General features: G+C 43.1%; 1 protein-coding gene across 1 annotated transcript in view; it reads left to right on the top strand.

Moving 5' to 3' along the window:
• Positions 1 to 20186, top strand: part of adarb2 (adenosine deaminase RNA specific B2 (inactive)) — a 217568-nt gene that overhangs the window by 140026 nt on the left and 57356 nt on the right. Inside the window, exons 3-4 of the mRNA XM_007559866.2 lie at positions 3680 to 3766; positions 4698 to 5650. Of these exons, the coding sequence (XP_007559928.2) occupies positions 3680 to 3766; positions 4698 to 5650 (1040 nt within the window). The remainder of the gene's footprint in view (positions 1 to 3679; positions 3767 to 4697; positions 5651 to 20186) is intronic.

The following is a 20186-nucleotide window of genomic DNA, read 5'->3' as shown; positions in this document are numbered from 1 at the left end:
AATGCGGATGTGCATTGAATCTCATTCCTCTTTATTACATTGTGTTCCTTTTTCTTGTGTGATGATAGTTCATCAGTCAGCGGCGCTGGCTGTTCGGCGTTGATACGGTTCAAAATTTCATGAAGCTTTGAATGATTTGTCATTAAACTTTTGCACAGTGCGCTACCCACCAGCGACCTGTTCTCCACTCTGTACTACCGCCACGAGCTATGAAGACCTGTTGGCATCTCAGTACTTAGTGAAAATTAGTGTGGTCGTGTATTTCCTCTAAAATATCCAAAAGCACACAGCCTGTTCTTAGCTAAACTGCTCAGAACAAAACACGGTATAGGCCTGTCAAAATAAACAATAAATCAACTAATCACATGATCAATTAAAACAAGCTCAATCATTTAATGCTTTTCTCATGTCTCTGTCTATTCTTATTCTGCTTAGCAACCAAGAGCTTTACCTTAGATCAACATCTAGATTTACTTTATAGAATCAAACATGGAGAACCAACACCTAATTTATACTTTTTTTATTTTTGCTCTTTCCTTTGGTTTATTGTTTTGTTTGTATTTCCTTCTAATTCATGTAAAGCATTTTGTTGCTGAAAATGTGCTATATAAATAAAATTACCTTATTTCTACCAAAAAATGGATGACAGAAGTCTTCATTCTGGGTTTTTTAGTCACAGAGACTTCATAATTAATTCAGTTTGTTTGTCATTTCTGATTTGTTGAATTATTTTGGATATTTAAAATGTCTTCCAGTACCAGTTTTAAAGGTTCATTAGAATTTGAGAATCTCTTGCATTATTTTTCCATTACCATTATATTATTTGAAAATGGTCTCAAAACAATAATATTATCGTCTATCGCGATAACGTCTGTGACGATTTATCGTCGGGGAAAAATTTATCGTGTGACAGGCCTATCTCTAACCATAAGCAAAGGCTTTGAATACTTTGCAAGTGGTTTACTATTTTTAATACATCTGCCAAAAATCTTTAAAACTGTTTTCCACATTGTAATAATGGAGTATTTGTGTGTAGATTTTGAGGGACTAGATTAATTTTTAATAAATTTTAGGATAAAGTTGCAACATAAAATGTGGACAAAATATGAATCACTGCATGTACTTCCACTATATATCTCAAAAAAAAAAAACAAAAAAAAAAACTAGTAGAAAATCACATCTAACTGCATTTTCTGCCTCGCCTGACATTTGTGTTTCATGTGTTCGCCTGTAAAACAGATTAGGACGTTGATTTGGCTTATCCCCTCAATTACTAAAATATGCGGCAGTGGCCTCTCACAGTAAGCACCCAACTATATAATGTAGCTCCGATTGTGTGAAGCTGTTGTGTCTGATTGCCAGCTAAGCGCTTTAGCTTGGCAGAAGCCGTTAAACGGTAGGCTTGGACCGCTCTGCGGCACGGGATTACCAAATCTGCAGTTGATTTCTGTGTTTTTGGGCTACACTGGGAAAGCTCAGCCATCCTCTGTGTTAATTGCCGCAGAGCGCGCTCTAATTTCATGGTTCATGTGAACTACTGTCTTTGCTGTCAAAACGCACATGGATAGACTTTGTGTAGGCTACAACCAAACCTCTATAAATCCTTAAATTTGACCGAGTAGTACGTCACATTTCATCCTCTCTTTTTTTTTCTTTTCTTTTTCTAAAAATGAGCCTTTAGAGGCTTTAGAAACAATGCAGATTGGTTTGGAAATGGCCTCTGTGACACCAAGGGAGTCATTAAGGGCCAAATTGCTGCTTGTGTTGAGCTGTAGTCCATAATTAGGTCAGAATGCAAGTGCTCGTATTGTGATGTTGGCCCACAAGGACTCGCCAGTGTTTGGAGTGTAACCATGTGTGTCACAGTGACTCATTGAGTCCCTCTAGTGCTGCTGCTCTGCTAATAGAGGAGGCCTCGTTCACAACCTCACGCTCTTATCAAAACGACTTTACAGCCCCCGTAATGTGAGGCCCCCAATTTACGCAGCGTTTAGCTGTTTTGAACTCTCGCCCTCATGAGTCTTGGCTCTTGGAAAGTCAGGTGGAGGAGTTAAAGAGGGGCGGTGTGCTAAAAGCTTAGAGAGTATAACGACACCTGGCTCCAACTCTGTAAACTCATTCTGGCTCTTTTTCAACTTCCTACTTCATCACCTTGCTGTACAAGTCCATCTCAATACCCCCCCCTCCCCTCTCGCCTTTCTCTTTTATTGATCATCAGCTGGCGTTGGGAGGAGAGAGGAGGTTTAATTAAGGAGCCAGACTGGTCTGTCAATTTTGCTCAGCGCTGCGTGGAGAGCACCAGACCAAGCGATGGTCCTAATAGGGCTTCACACTGTAAACAACACGCACACCTGGACAGCGCGGGGCCTCGAGGGGGAAACAAGACAAGAGGGGCTGTTGACAAGCCGGCTCTGAGGAGAAAAAGTTCAGCTCCCTTTTTGTTTTCTTTTTTTTTGTTTTTTTTTTTCGTTCAGGCACAATGTGAGAACACGAGTTTAAGTCTGTGTTACTTCCACAAAATGTTGAATCAGTTTGCAGAAAGATTCAGAGCTGGTGGGTAAAACTTTAATCGTGTTGCGAAAAAATCTGAATCAGTTCAAGTTTCAGCTACTTTTTGAAGACCTATAAAGATGCGATATGTACTTTTTATTATATATGGTTTTTACATGTGTTTGGTAAAGTTATCATTATGTTGGCAGTATAATATAAGACGGATCATCTGTGAAAAAATTGAGTTCTTCACAGAAATTAACCACTCAGTCAGAAACAACCAATCAGAGGCAGGAGGCGGGTCTTAGCACTGTTGATCACTCTCCTTCTCAGCCCCTCCCATTTACTCTTTGCTAAGCTACAGCTGGTTCACAACAACATACCCTGCTACCAATGCTAAGACTATGTAGCATAGCCGCCAATAACGACAGATTTCAGGTTTTCCTGTAATTGTAAGTTGGCACATTCAGCAGCATACCGAATATTTATTGATTGACAAGCACTAAAACCTTCCTCCTGGCTCTGACTGGATGTTTTTTGACCAGGAGTGGTGAGTTTTTGCAACATTTTTAGCAGCACTGGAAGGAGGTGGAGGAGCCCCTTTTTAGTTTTCCTGCTAGCTAGCTTGCTTATTGGCTGATCCCCGTCAACAGCACAGAACAACCCATGAACCACTTCCTGTTGTTCCATCAAAATAAGAGTCTGAAATATTGCCAAGCTAATAGCATTCACCTTCATATCAGCTAATCCTGGAATTAGAATAAACGTACTACTACTACTTTGACAGGGAGCTCAATTTATATTGTGAAAAACGTCTCTACTGCGTTTTGTATGACGGTTTCCGTTTATAGTGCAAAACGATCAAATTTCAAGACCAAGCATGTCTGTCTTTTTCACAACAAGCCTGACAAAAGGTAAAAAATAAAACAAAAAAAATGTAGCGGCATCTTCGGAGGAAATTAAACAGCAGGAAACAACGGTTCGTATTTCACTCTGATTTGAGTGTTGCGTTCCAGTATAGGTTTAACGGGGGAACGGCCTCTGGAGCGCACTCCTCCTCTCACATGCGCGTCATCTCTGCCTCGTTGTTGGGGCCGACAACGATCCCTGGCTTCAATCGATAAAAACATCAAAACAGCTCTACCTCTGCCCTCGTGTTGACTCTGCGTGTCTCTTGTCTCTCCTCCAGAGAAAGTCGGTATGCTGTCGGCATTGATCGCTCCCTTCAAGTACATAAGCCCTGGGACCAGCAGCACGGAGGACGAGGACAGTTTAAGTAAGCCGCTGCACACCTTCTCCGTCTCTCATTGGCAGACCGAGTGTGGAACTGAAATCTCTGTCGCCTGCATAAATAACTATTTTGGGGGGCAAAAGGGAGGGAATGAGCTCTTTGATTACAAATGGGTCTTTTAAAAGTGAGCTAATAAATGTTAAATCTGAGTGTTCCTGATGAATAAGTCATCAAAACAGATGCCTCGCCTGACTGCCTGCCTCCATGCATGCACGCTCATCTTGAGCTACAATCTGCCCCACCAGTAAGTGACTCCCATCCCACCGTTGAAATTCCTCTGAACGCCCCGTTTTTGTTCGTTTGCCATCAGAAAGCCAATACACACCACCACTTCACTGTAACGACGGTTGAAGAGCATATCGCAGCTGTTTCAGGCTTTTGCTCTCGCAGAGGATAGAAGTGTGAAATAAAGCAGGCTCCAAACCCTTTTTTTCTTGGAAAGTCTTAGCACTCACACACACCCACCCACCCGTTTCCTCCCTCCCCATTACAAATAGGATTGATGCTCTGCGAGGGCCGCGGGGACCAATGTTTCCTTCTCCCCGACTCAGATTCCGAACCAATTTGGAGGCAGATTACAGGATGATTTGGCAGATAACATCACCATTTCAGAGGGATTTGTATTTGGGTTTTAAAATACTTAAATATAATAGAGCCCTGTGGTATGAAGTGGGCTCGGCTGCGGGTGTTGATTGTAGATGTGTTCATTACCATTTCATTGTGTATCAAGTGGCTCAATCTGCCTTGAGAGATTTTCCTTGATTCATTTTTGTTCAGCCAGGATAAATGAGAGTGTTGCACAGTAATGATTACTTTCTTTTCATTTTATTTTTTGTTTCTTTAGTATTTTCCATCTCTTCCTTTAAAATAGTTTCTGTTTTGTTTTGTTTTTTTTGTCTTCCGGTTTGCATTGCAGGCACGAGCAGCGCCGAGGTGAAGGAAAACCGCAATGTTGGGAACATGGAGGATCTCTCCATCGGCTCCGGAGAATGCCAGTCGCTTTTCTGCTCGGAGTTGTCGAGAGGGGCCAGCTCTGGCCTGAAGAGGAAACGGCCACTGGAGGAAGACAACAACGGGCGCCTGTGTCAGCTCCGTCTCATCTATAAGAAACTCTCCTGGTCTGAGGCTCCAAAGAACGCCTTAGTGCAGCTGAACGAGCTCCGGCCGGGACTGCAGTACCGCATGGTGTCCCAGACCGGCCCCGTCCACGCTCCCGTCTTCTCCATTGCCGTGGAGGTTAACGGACTCACCTTTGAGGGTACCGGACCCACAAAGAAGAAAGCAAAGATGAGGGCCGCCGAACTGGCTCTCAAGTCCTTCGTCCAGTTCCCCAACGCGCCCCAGGCCCACTTGGCCATGGGAAACATCTCTAACCCCTCGGCAGACTTTACGTCCGACCAGGCTGACTTCCCTGACACGCTCTTTAAGGAGTTTGAGGCGTCGCCGTGCTCCGAAGGCCTCGCGCTCTGCGCCCCGACGAGCGAGAGCGACCTGCTGTCGAGCGAGCTGCTGAGGCACGGACGGCTGCTCCGCCACACATTGGACCTCATGGTGCAGGCCCAGCAGAGGCTCGGCGGGATCGTCCCAGAGCCCGAGGCGCCGAAGAGCCCCGTCGCGTTGCTCAACGAGCTCCGGCCGGGCCTGCGCTACGCCTGTCTGTCGGAACGAGCCGAGGGCAGGCGGCCGCGGAGCTTCGTGATGGCGGTGCGCGTGGACGGGAGGATATTCGAGGGCTGCGGTCGCAGCAAGAAGCTTGCCAAGACGCAAGCAGCCCAGTGTGCTCTTCAGGCCCTCTTCGACATCAGGACGGCCCCCGAAGGGAGGACGGGCCTCAAAGCCAGCAGGAAGAGTTGTCCTCATTTACCCCAGGTGAGTGAAGTCACATCCCAAATGCTCGGGTTCCGCTAAGCTTCTTTGGCAAGCCACTCTATGTCCTACAGCGACCCGTAATGACCAAAACAGCAGGCATGCAGCAAAATCCCAAACACCTTCCAAAGAGTAATTAAGCTAGAAATTAGATTGAAGCTAAAGATAGCGGACCGATGGAGGAAATCGCCGCAGCACAGATAGAGATATGAGTGAGCAAGCAGGGATTTGTCTGGTTACAAATTTGTCCTCTTTTCATTGTGTAGGATTGGATATTGAGTAAACAATATCCGTTTGTCAGTCTATTTTAATAGAATAGCATGTAAATGAAGCTAATTATTATCCCGGTGCCTCTGACACACAAGAAATCTCCATAACAACCCAAATGAGATTTCTTTTTTTCTTTTTTTTTTTTTTTGTTTGTTTAGTTTTTTTTTTTTTCCACTGCCGTATTTGTGTGCCGAGCTGTAATTGGGAAGGTTTTGTAATTTTGCAAAATCTCCTGTTTTCTCGTGTGTGGCATCACAGTGTCTACAAACATTAATTCAATTCCGTAGCCCAAAGAAAATCGAAAAGCAAAGAGCAAGTTGACAAACAAACCACTGAGACCAATCCCCAGCTCATTTAGCCAAATACTTAAGTAGCAATCAGAGCGAGGAAACTAGAGGATTTTTTGGGGGGGGGAGAAAACTTGGAAAAATTGAAGAAACAAAAGAGAGGGTTCTTGGACTTCCTTGCCCTTTGTTGACAGCAAGTCCAACTTTCTCATAGCTTCTTGTAGCTGGGAAAAAAAAAAATCTCTTGAGGTGTTTAATTCGACTGATTGAATTCTTTTTCACATGTTTGCACGGACAAGAAATTATCAACGCCGTCCAGTTCGTGGGCATGCTGACAACCGATAGCAACCCTTTTTAAATTCTCCTTTCTGTCTTATTTTATGCAAGGATGTGTAAGCCACCTGCCTCTCCAGGGTCTCAAATTGGAAAATGAAGCTGTTCACATCCAAAGTGTCCTCACCCTTGCGTCTTCCCTCGAAGCCTTTTTTTTTTTTTCCACGCACCCCCCTGCACCCTGCCGGGTGCATGTTGAATTAGCGTTCTCTTTGAGCCTCGCAGAAATAAACTGGCCAGGATGTCCTTCCCCAGAGCAAAACATCAACCCAACAGACCTGCACATGTTTGCCTGGGAGAAACTTTTTTCCCCCTGACTGCCACGGTGTCTAAAAGGATTTTAAAAGGATTTGCTGCACCCGTTTAGTTCCAGAGAGCAGTCGCTTGTGGAATTTCTTGAAAGTCAAGCGTGCCGTCTGCCAGCCTCTAGAAAACATTTTTTTTTTGTTGTGGGGGGGACAAACATAATCCATATAATATTTATGCGTGTGTGGACGAACAAGGCGTAGAGGTGGCGGTGGGGGGTGTTGTACAATGTCAAAGCAAAGCCGCCCAGTTAACACAGCACACTCGCATGTGAGTCAGTCCTGACGCCAGGCACTGATCACGCCGATAGCGGCTGACTACTCTGCAGATGCGATGCGGAATTCGGGGGCGGCTGCCAGATGTAGCCTGGGGGTAGTTCAAACGGTGTGGTGTCATGCCAGCTTCTGTGTGCCAGCTCAGACTGTTCTCTTTCCTCCGAATTTCCCGCAGCGCTACCTGTTGCACAGTGAAGCCGTGCTGGTGAAAATGTTCAACACGGCGAACGCTGGCACGGCTTCACAAGGCGGCAGAAAAGGGCTCAGCCTTAAAAACCTCCAACAATTAAGATGTCAGAAGTCTATGGGAGAGCCGCTTGGTGTCAGTCATACGCCATGAGCTTCGCGTGTGAAAATGTTGCTGACAATGTGAAAGCCACAGGCTCCAATCAGATGATTAAAGTTGTTGACATTTTGTCGAACATTCTGCTGAGAGTTTTTTGTAACATTAAAGAGGCAGTAGTATGTAAAATCGACTTTTGTGACCATTACATCATGTTATAATATACCTGAAGCGTTGCTTTGACTCTTTCACACATTTGAGAAATTCTTTCATCTCCCATGGCAACCAATCAGGTATCCAAAATGCCTGGGTGGGATCTAGCGCCACTTTCGGGGACTAAGCCCCTCCTCAGAGCTGCGACCGCCACACAGAGCAGAACTCCTCCACTCAGCTCCTTCAGACTAGCCAGCAGCAATTAGTAAACACCTGCTGGAAATGCACATCTGCTGAGCTCATTATATAAGCTACTTCTCAGTGCAACGCTGGTAAAAACGGAGTTAAAATGTTAAGAGGAACCATATTGAGATGACTTCCTGAAGGTGGAGTTTCAGAAAGAGCGAGAGTTTTTAAAGAGACAGAGGCCCAATTTCAAGGCTTTGAATTACAAAGTAAAATTTCTCTTGAGTCATATTTGATATATAGAGCATTTTTTAACTGTTAAATCTGTTACTTGATTGTGCTATAAAATGCCAGTATTTGCCTAGAAATAGCATAATAGTGCCCCTTTAAAAATGGTGGATGCTTATTAAGTGCTTATGTTTTCAATTACCCTGACAAGAACTCTTTATTGGCACTTTCCTCCTCACTTCAGGAACCTACATATGACAGGAAGTCAAGCTTAACGCTCTCATCCTCATTACTTTGCCAACTTTCTGACAAAATCACATGTAGTATTGATTAGAGCTTCTAGAAGGGAAATATTGCGGCCATTTAATGCCAGTAATGAGGGCAGGATTTCTTCTCACAGAACACTATTCCAGAGATTTGTCCGTACTAAAAGGGGGTTTTCCAGAAGTCTAACATGGACTCAGTTGAACTTGAAGGATTGCAACTAGTATCTATTGCAACAGTGAAATATTTAGATGCAGCGCAACTACACAGAGTTGTATTCTTCTCACTTCCTCCTGGTATCACATCCATACCAAAGAGAGGAGCAAGAGGGATTGACGAGACAAGCATACAAGCACGCTAGCAAAAGACTCTGCTGCAGCAATTTCAAGCTATAGTTTTGTCCTCCTACACTCATGTCTCTGGGAATTAGCTTTAACAACCGGAGCAGAAGCGAAGCATTGGACTGCAGTTTGCTTGGCATTAAGGACGTATTTATCTACAAGCGAAGGCTTTTGATTTTCTGGTCGTTCGTTTAACCCTTTTTATGATCTGGGGAAATTAAAACCGGGATCAGTTCTGCCTACGAAACCTCATTCGGATGTCAATCCAGTCATTCTCGGACTGAAAATAAACTTAGTCACAAATCAGCAGCGGTATCTAAGGTATGGAAGTAAAAAAAAAAAACAGAAAAGGCCCCCTTTCTCTACTGTACATATCCTAAGCTCAGCCTCAAGGGTATGTCAGCTTCTAGACCTGCTTGACTTTATTATTAATCAGTCATTAGTGAGCAGTCCTTCAGTCCAAGCCTCAGCAATCCAGTTAGCAGTAAATGCCTTTGCTTTATTAAAGCCTGCAATGAAGTGAGAAAGCACTGGAATAATCCTGACACCCATTTTAACAAGTGGAATGATTACCCCACTGTTCGGGCCTTGATTGTCCACTTAATCTCCACTTGCCGTCACAACGCGCCATGGTGTTGCCAAGTCAACGAAGTGTTTGGCCGGCACTGCGACTGTGGGAGGCCAGAGAAGTCAGTATTCTGCCACCTTGGACGTTGGAAACGTGGTTGCTGGCAGAGCCGAAACGGTACGACTAAGGAAAGACTGCAGATGAGACACCGAGCGTCTCTTTCTGCCAATTCCTTTATCACTAAAGATCAAATGCAGCCTTATGTTTGTCGGCTTCTTTATGTTTAAAATGATGCGATTTGCTTATCTTGAAACGTGAAGCAGCAGCGATGGAGAGGGGATACGGAGCGGTCAAGTGGAGTAATTTCCCTGCCTCCGCCACGGCAAATTGAATATGATTTCAGACACGTGAAGGTGACCCCTGTCAGCGGCTGAGCCTCTCGCAGATTGTTTTCTTTGTCTAATCTCTCCCTCCTCTAATCTGTCTCAATATAAACAGCTGTGACAGGCTGATCATTAATTAATATTGCCACAACAAATTAGCGACAGCGATCGCCCGGCCAAGCACCCTGTCTAAGATAGAAATCCACCAGCTTGGGCGAAGGGAGGGGAGGGGAGTGGAGGGAGGTGTGAACAACACATTAGAGAGGAGTTGATTAACAGCTTTGGAGACCTTGCAGATAGCGTTGCACCCACAGCATGTGGACAGCGATGGCAACAGATACACAAATAGTGACAGCTTTTTATACGACCGGGTATCTCACAGGATCGCCTGTGAGTATAATTACAAATGGCGCAGTGCAAATAGGGCGATGAAACATCTGCATCCATCACCATCTGAAGACGCAGTCACAGACAATGGGAAATGGTTCAGGAAGTATAGAGACGTTGCCATGTGATGTCACGCACGCAAGAGCATTAAAGCATAATATTGTAACGGACTTAATGTTTTATTCTTTGTATGAAAAATGCTTTCTTGTTTTTTTGGTCTTGAATCCTGATACACTAGTGGAGTTGTTGTTAGTTACCATGGCAATGGGTCCGTGTGTAGCCTAGCTAACACAGAGAGAGAAAGAGGAAGAATACGAGTGATCTTCAGTTGTTCTTGAATGTTTTGTTTGTGTTATTTTTCCTTTGCTTTGGTACAGGGCGCTAACTTTGTAATACTTTCATCTCCAGGTTTTGTTTTGTTGACAGAAATATTCTGGCACAGCGGCACGGCTGAATTGTCTTTCTGCCTACAGCATTAAGCGCAAAATGTCCAGATGTAAATAATAACATGCCAGGTGTCTATGTGATCTCAGGAGGGATGAGAAGGGAACATCACAGGGCTGGGCGGTATGAGCCTCGCCATATTCCCATTTGAATTTAAATCTGGACTTGACTGGACCATTTTGACTTCTTTTTTTCATCCAAACCATTCCATTATAGTTTTGTTTGCTAGAACCAGCAGAATGACCTTTATCCATGATGCTGTCTGAAATTAAAATACACCTTGTGTGGCTCTGCTGACTAATTAGGTGCCTTCTCTTGGTAATTGGTTGAACTCTGGTTTTTTAGTGATATCAAAGTGGAGTCCGTAATATGTATGTATGTATGCCAGATTTTTATTCATGAAACATTGAAAAACAAATTAATTTTCCTTCAGCTTCAAAACTTCACCCTGTGTACATAAAATCAATATAAAATACATCAATGATTCTGGTTGTAATTTGTCAAAATGTGGGAGAATTTAGGCACATTAGGTAAGAAATAAGCCTAATCATGCCACCAGCACTCAGATCAGTTCTGTTTTTTTATAGCCTGAATAATGACCCAAAGTGAGAGTCTGTTGTATGAACCATAAATCAGTTTCCAGAGAGCAGCGTGGCGATGGGCCTTGTTTTTGTTTTCAAACTCACCCTGAGCTCTGACCTCCGCAAACGACGACCAAGATGGGAAATCGTGGCGCGCATTCATAAGCTATCTCATTACATTTTGTCACATGTGTGCAAAAGTAATGTGAGCATAAAGCAGCTGTTTGCTTCTGGAGCGCCACTCTGCCCTTTTTTCTTTTTACCATCCACTTAGCTCATCATTTGGCATTTAATAAAAGAGTAGAGCAGGAGAGAGAGAGAGCGATTTCCGTGTGAGATCACCAGACAATAATGTTTTTTTGTTGTTGTTTTTTTTCCTTTCCCCCATCCCGTCTGAATGGGGGGAGCAGCCCCAACATGAAAAGGTTAAAATCATCCTCGTCTGTCTAATATGTATGCAAAATATGACCTATGAGGCTGCGGGCCCGCTCCGTCTAATGTACCGCGTCAGCATGCGGCTTTGTGGGGGGAAAATCCCTGAGCACAGAGGAATTGAAGTGGGGTTGGTTGGGTCATGTCACCTTGCACGTACACTATAACACCCCTGTAATCTATTCCAAAAGACGTGCGGTGCTGCCGTGTGCAACCCCTGCTCGTCCTACAGTATCCACAGTCGCAGCTACTAAGTCTTCATTCTTCATGACAGTCCTCCATTACAGCCCTCCCTCCCTCCACAAGCTGTGAGCCAGAGCATGGCTATAATCATTCCTGAAGAACCTCTCACACTTCATTAAAAGCATAATCAAGTTCATTACAATTTCATAGGCGTTCAGGTAGCAAATGGCTTCAGATAAATCATGACTATTGGTCCTGTGTGGCTGCCGTGTGTAGGTTTATCTCTGGCTCTCAGGCAGGGAGGTGAGGAAGAGGAGAAGAAAGGGGAGGGGAGGGGGGTCTGGATGTCTGGCCTTTAAATGACCTTCCAGCCCGCAGCGGCGGTCCACTTCGACGCACGTTCGGAGCGGGCCACCCAGCGCCGGCGCGCGTCAACACGGAGGGACGCGATCGTTCGTGACGCCCCCCTTGGGTCGCACACAGTGAAGAGATCAACAGATGTGGCACCGTAGGATTATTTTGGACTGGTCTCTGTGACAGTGGGTGATTAATTTATCTTGAGCTGCTTTTGATGGTTATTTGTCTTAATCCACCATGGCCCCTGTTATGGAGAAGACAGCTGTCAAAACATAAATTAATGACTAGGAGAAGTCCTGGTTCAAAGGGGGATTTCCTTGAGTTCTTAGCCCAATGTGACAAACCTCATAACGAGTCCTGCCTGTTTGGACAAAACGTGAGCAAATAAAATGCTGCAGTAACGATCACAGGAGATCTGTATGATTACAGTTTTTTTTTTTTAGTTTTCACTTTGAAGAATGTGGAGATCAAAAAGAGGTAAAACGAAAATTGTTCTTATCCCAGTTAAAAAATTAAATGCTACCTCAAAATTTGAAATGCACCAACCGACATCAGATTTCTTTGTTTGTTTGTTTTTGGTTCTGACCAGTGATTAAGGCTCCAAATAAGTATTTTCCCAATCGGTGAACAAATATGTGAGCACAAACGGGTCGCTGTGGAAGCAACACTCATTGGTGTTGAGGTTGTTACTGACCAAAGTAAGCTCAAAGTTAGCGAATTAAGAAGCTGTTTTGAAACAGATGCTGAATTTTCTGCGACATGTCTTCAGGTTGCCAGAGAGAGGAGAACTTTCAGCACACAACAGGAAAGCAAAATATTCTACAGTAAAGTTGTTCTATATTATCCTTTTAAAATAAATCTATCATGAAACAGGTTTGCTTTGAAAATGTTCCCATCATTTTAAAACTCTCAGAGTTAAGGTAAGACTTCACGTTCTCCGGGGAATACACAGACTGGAACATCAACGATGGCAACACTAACGGTGAATATAGCTAAAACATAAAATGTCTTTTTTTCTTGCCTATACACAAATTCTTGCTTTTACTTTTTATAAATGCCATTAAAAATAAAAAAAAAATTCAAAACAGAAATATCAATCCCTCCAATAAACATGCAGAACAACAAACCCGGGCTGCGTCCTACTCTAACTAATCTCATTCATGGTTGAACACCGAGACCCCTTGGGCTTCCCAAATCTCTGCAGATGTTTCCCCGAGTGGATTCCTCTTCAGTTCTGTAGCCGAGGCAACATGTTTTCAGCTGTTGATATGCCCTGCGTCAGCGTGGGATAAAACACGAGCCACGCTGCTTTTCTGCGGCTGTTTTGTTGGAATACCTTTGCATGATTTTAGAGTTTCATTAAGCAGATCTTGAGTAGTTTGTCTTCCAAACGAGGCAAAGAATTTCCTACGTTATAATTACGTTTTTAAATAAACCCAACAGTTACTATCTGTGATATTATGCTCACATTAATCAAGTCTTTAAAAGTGCATTTCAAAGAATTTGTATAGCTTAGTTATTTATTTATTTTAGCTTAATTAGGACCATTAGCATTGCTATAATTATGAGTGAATGGGATGTGTTCTCACATTTACCCTCCCACACTTGAAATAAAATATTAAATACCCCAGCGCTGTTTTTATTGCTTCATGAAAGACTCCATTCCACTTGATTGATAGAATGCTTACTGCTAAAACTCCACTCCAGGTTTTCCTGGTTACCTACAATAACTCACCACAATGTATGAACCAAGAAGAAGCAACACCACGTCCTCCGCCAATGACTGAACGTGAAGGAGTAGAACTGACTGGTTTAACTGTGCCTGTGTTAATGGTTTACTTGAAATAGCTACAATAGAAATGATTGAACTTCAGATGTGCTTGAAGAGTCCTTGCTGGAAAGAAGTTGAATAGAAGCGAAAGTTGATATTTTTCAAAATTAAAGATTTTTCTAAATAAAATACTCAGCAAACTGCAGTTAATGTGAGAAGCTCAAGTCACAAAGAGGCGCAAAGGAAAGAGAGAAAGTCACATACGACTCCCAAACTGCGTTAGCCACTCCTGCTAATTACATTAAACTGTGATTTAGATTGATGTGTTTGCATCATACGCATCAAACAATAGTCATTTAAATGTCTATCTTTATTTGACATTTAAATGACTAATAAAGATGGCATTATAACTTCTTGGATCTAATAGTTAATATAACATTAGGGCAACAAAGAAGAATATTTGGTTATTTCTTGGTGCCTGAAGAGATTGTAAAGCAAATTTTGCATTTTCATAAGAGATCATTGTTAGGTTTGGTGTATTTTTGTCACCTGAATAATGTCTACATAATTATGCCAAAGTTGGTGGTGAACGCTTCAAGCTTTCTCGAGCTATTTTATGCTGTAGCTGTTTAGAAGTTTTACCAGTGAACTGACAAAATACCAAAAATACTTAACACCCTTTTGAAAACACACATGTTTGTTACTTAATACAAATTAAGTTGTTTTACTAAAATTAGCTAAAATTGCTGGTTTTTGTGACTAGATGTTAGCTTAGCGTCGTCACTTTCTGCAAACTGTCCACAATGTGACATTGTTTTTTTACAGGTAGGGCAACTACCACTGATCAAAGAACACAGCTTCCTGTGTGCAAATAGTTGTGTGTCTCTGTGTTGCCCTGTAATGTACTCACAAACTGTCCAACTTGCCTCTCATCCAATGACCACTGGCACCAGAGCCCCACTCCACATCCCCCGAGAGCCTGGAAGGAATAGTGTGTACAGATGATGAATTGATGTTTTTATAAGGAAGAACTTGTGCCAACACAGTGGGGGGATGTTGCAACCGACACTTTATTTTTATTTTTTTTATTTTTGAGGTTAAAGTGAAACATCTGCTACCTGTGTCCTGCTCTGTGGGACCGCACTGTGCCTCTCCTGGGGGAGGGAGGCTTATTAAAAGAGGCCAGAATGAGGTGCATGTACGTCTGTTTGTGAATGTGACAGGAGTAGCGGGGGTACAAACCTAGCTGGCAGGGAAAAGGATGCGAGGCAGACCGTGGGGGGGAGCAAGGGAGGTAAGGATGGATGGAGAGAAGAGGGAGAAAAAAAGAAAACCCTCAGCGGAACAAAAGACCTTCAGGATTAATTAGGCGTCAGATTGGTTGCAGGGCACAGCGGGGGGAGAAAGAGAGAGTTTAGCATTCTGGGAAGACCTCATGTCCTCAGCCCTCATAATTCAGCCTGCCTGCCCATGAGTATACAACAGCAAGCTAGTTAGGTCCTGTGCTGTGCCTGAAACCACTGTCTACTGGGTAATGGATGGAGTCCACGCTTCATCTTTATGTATTTTTACGTTATCCCAGTGGGCAATAGGAGGAAACGCAGAGGTCACGTATGTAACACGTTGTGTTTACATGATGACTGTGTCAGTACTCACTGGATGGAGGGAAATGGATGAAATAATATTCTCTCCAGAAAGCTGCATCTCTTCCTGCTTGAGTTGCTCTTAGCAGTGCGCGAGCTCTGCCAAATTAGAAGAGAACGAATACACAAAATAAATGCACATGAACTCTCACTGAACTTCTCACTTTCTCCGCCATTATCGGCTGAATTTCTCCTCTCGTCACTTCCAGAACAGCTGAATTGCTGATTCGGGTCACCGGCTCCACCTTTTATATTCAAAAGGCGGACGCGAAGATGCCTGTTAATGCCATCTCCCGTTGTCACTGTCACAGAAGGACGTTTCTGAGGCGACCTTTGGTGGCACTCCTCGCCCTCCAATACAGGAAGTGCGCTGAACTCTGCATACAGATGACGGGCAGGGTCTGCCGCCAGCCATAATATCCTCGCACCGTTCCGTCTCCCGGCGAAGCACTTAGTGGGGATCAAATAAATGGCTTCCCGAAGGCCCGGAGCAAATCATGTCCTTACAACATTTGCTCCAATCATCCAGATTCACAAAGGTAGATCATACACAGAGCTTTAAGAAGACGTCTCAGCGACATGAACCTTAGCACACGAGATGATTAGCTGTTCAGTTGTTGTTGTTTTTTGGGGGTTTTTTTGCAACAGAGAACCGTGATAAAGCTTTAACAGACTTTGTTATGGAAGAAAAGAAACCTCAGAAAGTTGTGGTTAGAGGCCGGAAAGAAAACTTTTTACTTCCATTGACTTAGAAAAGTTGGACAGTGCTTTTGTCTTTTCATCCTCTAGATTTGCTTAAAAAAAGATGATGAATTACTAAAAGCTCTTGCCGACTTGTCCTTCCAGTTGAATATGTAACTTCAGCCACCTGAGCTGAATGCAGCCGCCTAGACTTTTAGGACATACCTTGTCTTTTAGCACCTAGCTGAACGCCAGCAGGTACATGACAAATCCATTCCCTCTGTCCCATTTTTTTGCACGTAGGCTGAACTTCGGTGCCTGTGCAGCGCGTGCTGCCTCTGCTGATACTGAAATGAAAGCGGCGGCGGTCACAGGCAGGAGACTTTTTTTTTTTTCCAAACAGAAGCTGACTTGCGTCATAGCAGCGATGTGTGATGTAACGCGATTCCTTGCTCGGCTTGTTAGATTGTGTGCAATGTGACAGAATGCAGGTGAAACGTATGCTGTGTGCCATACCCTCTAACAAAGCTACAGTGTTGAATGAAGATCAACTTTCAAGAAATGTTCAGAAGTCCATCAGCGGTTGTTGTTACAGCTGCTTGCATAAGCATTTATAAACCTTGAACTTCCCGGTTTCACATTTTGTCCCGTTACAACCACAAGCCTCGGTGCGTTTCTCGTTGGATTTTGTGTTTATTGTGAAGGAAAAGGTCAAGGATACATGTTTTTGTTTGACTGTATCAAAGGTAGAAGTGGGCGATACAGACCTAAGAGTTTTATTGCGATATTTTGTGGTAGTATTATGATCAACAATAAATAACCATTTATTTGTTCCTTTTTAGGTAATTGAATTCTTGTGACTGCATGACACAGAAATTATAGTCCCACAGAATACAAATAGCATTCTTAAAAAAAATAAACCCATTTGTAATACATTTCTTTAGGACACCTATGTCACATAAACAAGTGTGAATTGTATCACTGAACTGGACACTCTCACTGCATTTAATCACATTTTGATATTTGTTTATACTGTCATTGAACAAACAGAACCACAAGTTCTGCTCTTGAAAACAAAATCTTCAAAAATAAAAATATTAAACTAAATATTGATAAAAATAAGCCCTCCCACCTCATCACACCTCAACATTCACGTGACAACTCATTTGAAAAAATCTGCAAACACATACGCGACTGTACAACTTTAGAACTTTGAAAAGCATAAGTGGGGGTTCCTGCACAAACAATAAAGACTGCAGCAGGTGATTTCTAAAAGTCAACAAGACACTTGTCTTTTGCAGCTGCCATTATACAGTGATGAAACCAACCGACCAAACATGTTGGAGCTTCGCTTGGGTTGCTAGGTAACGGTGCAGTGCCTGTTGATTGTGACTCATTAGTCAGGCTGTTTTTGAAACGGCTCCTTTTCCAAACACAGAAAAACATTAACATATTGCCAAAAAATGGCTGGGTGGTTTTTAGAAGCAGTAGAAACCTAAATGGAAGTACAAAAATGTGCAAAAAGTGAATTTTGCACTGAGGTCCCCATTAAGCTCAAGCGCTCCTGGGTCATGCAGTGAAACAATAATCCAAAGCACATCATCAAGTTCACCTCCTAAAAAAAACAGAATGAAAAAATCTGAATTTATCTAACCGAGACACTGCAGTATTGACCTTAAAGAGACCATTTGTGTCCAAAAATTCTCCAGCGTTGTAAAATTAAAACAATTCAGCACAAAAGATTTGGACAGTAAAAATCCTCCAGGCCAACACAAAAGACTCACGGCGAGTTATCACAAACACTTGACGGCAGCTGTTGCCACCAAGCGCGACAGAAATGTTAAAGCAGAAGGAATCGGACGGGGCGACACAGCGCTGTGCAGTTATGGAGCTGAAAGATAAAGGAATCTGAATTGACTTTTTTTTTTCCAGCGATATGTCAGCACTGCGTCTCTCTCACTGACAGAACACAGAACAAAACCTTCACACAATATCCCTTCATTCAGGTGGAAATCAAAAAATGATTTACCTGTTCACAAAGTTGGTCCCTGTTCAGACCTCATCAGCCTGACGGCGCTGGATGGTTCCGCTGCTGAGGACACACAAACACACACTCTGAAGCTCTGATCCGCCGGTCTGTCCGTCAAACCGATGCATCCCAGATACTTAGCAGCCATATTTAACATGTGCAAAGAGACAGTGTTAACACTTAGCACCTCTGTTAATGGTTAGACATTAGAGGTGTTTTATGAGGTCTCAGATGTATGTGTGTGCATTTCATGCAGATCTAGTTGTTTCTTCAGTTATTTCATACTTTTTGTGAACAATTTCAATCTTTTCTGACTGTGCTTCTCTAAATAGGCAAATCGTCGATTCATGAAGTGCCTCAATATTAAAAATCAGATTACGGATGATCTCTGTCAGGTCTTCGTGCGTCCAGAGTTCGCTCCTGAACTTGCAGAAACCTCCCATGGTGATTTCTCTGTAGATCATTATTATAGTGGCTGAATTGGGCACTTAACTGTGACATTTGACCCCGGCATGCCTGCGTGAGTCGATGATCAGGCATGAACTGAAGCAGCAACTCTCCAAACTGGTCTCACGCCAAAGCTTCAGCAACATTAAGCTGCCACCAGACTTGCAGCTCCTCATATAATTTCATGTAAATTGTTTTCAAGTATTACAGAGCGTAATGCAACAACACATTCCCAAACATCAATAAACTTTACATTCTAATGAACATTGAACACTAGAACCGGAAAACATTTTAAGTATCCAAAATACATAAAACAGCAAAATAAATTAATTATTAACTCTTTGCAAACAAAATGATCCTTCAAAAAAGGAGCTAATTGAGACCAGACTGAAGACTTTTGTCATCCAGTTTTTGGTAGAAAGAGAGAAAAGAGAAAAACGTTAAATTATTGAGCTCGTTTTAATTTATCGTGATTGATTTGTTGCGTATTGCATCAAGTCTAATCCTGCCACCGTTTACAGCCAAAAGAATTTGGCTGTAAAAGAACTGAAACAAATAAAATCCACAAAATCCGTACAAAGATATAAAGATCTCTGCACACCATATTGTGCATCTCCAAATTGGTCAATATCAGGGATGAGGAAAATTACAAAAACAAACAAAAAAAATCACAAAAAAATATTTTTGCAAAGTTTTCTGGCATTTAGGAAATATAAATAATTTGAATAACTTTAACTGTAAAACCAGAGAGGATTAGTCTGATTTAATTTCAGACAGTGAGGAAACAAAATGTGTCTTTTTAGTCTCTGTATGTAAACATCTGGCCTCAGCAGTATGTTGTGCTGCATGCTATCTCGCAGAACTCGGCGACAAACGGCTTCCCTCTGCTTGTGGTTCAATTAATCGTCTTCACTCCGCCGACATTCCCGTTTTGATTCATGACATCTCCAGTGCGCGGCGTATTTACGGCCGGTTGCTTTTACTAGGCGCAGAGACGGTCTGAAGACTCCCTCCACTCCTCTCTGCTCTTTGTCAATTTCTTCCTGTTTACCTCTCTTTCTGTCACCTTTACAGCGGTGGCTGTGTCAAGCCCCTCTTTATAGAAACACACTTCAAGCTTCGGCTTGTTAAGCCGTGGCAGCTCCTTCCCACAAACAGGGTAACGTACACTCAGCGCTCTCTCCCACAGCATTATTAGCCCTTTCTGGAGGTCGGGCTGGGAGGTTGGAGCGGCGATGGGGTCGGGGGATGCATTCGCAGTTGTTGTAGGTGGAGACATAACGATCGCGCTGTCATAAGCTGACCCCTCATTTGTTCCCGTTTCTCACCTCACTGTACACAGTGGCAGCAGGCATCGCTCCAGCGGCAGAGGAGAGTAAATAAAATATTCAAAGGACAGCCTAAAAAAAAAACTTTGATGTCCTTTACAGCTTTTAGCAGCTTGGCACACAGGCATCGGGGAAAAAAAAACAACTCATGCCCCCAAGGCGTACAAAGCAACGGGGTGTAATTTCACGTTTAAGGAGAAACGCTTAGGCCTAAAAGCGGAGCATGCACAATGGGAATAGATCCCTGCTCCTTCTGCTCGGGCCAATATTAACTCTGCGGTCACTGTATTTCCCTGCCTCACCCCTGTCCTCTGTGTGTGTGTGTGTGTGTGTGTGTGTGTGTGTGTGTGTGTGTGTGTGTGTGTGTGTGTGTGTGTGT

The sequence above is a fragment of the Poecilia formosa genome, unplaced genomic scaffold (genome assembly GCF_000485575.1).
Source record: "Poecilia formosa unplaced genomic scaffold, Poecilia_formosa-5.1.2 Scaffold108, whole genome shotgun sequence".
NCBI classification, from domain to species: Eukaryota; Metazoa; Chordata; class Actinopteri; order Cyprinodontiformes; family Poeciliidae; genus Poecilia; species Poecilia formosa.
Note: the sequence above shows the minus strand (reverse complement) of the source record. Positions and strands in the feature narration are given on the sequence as shown.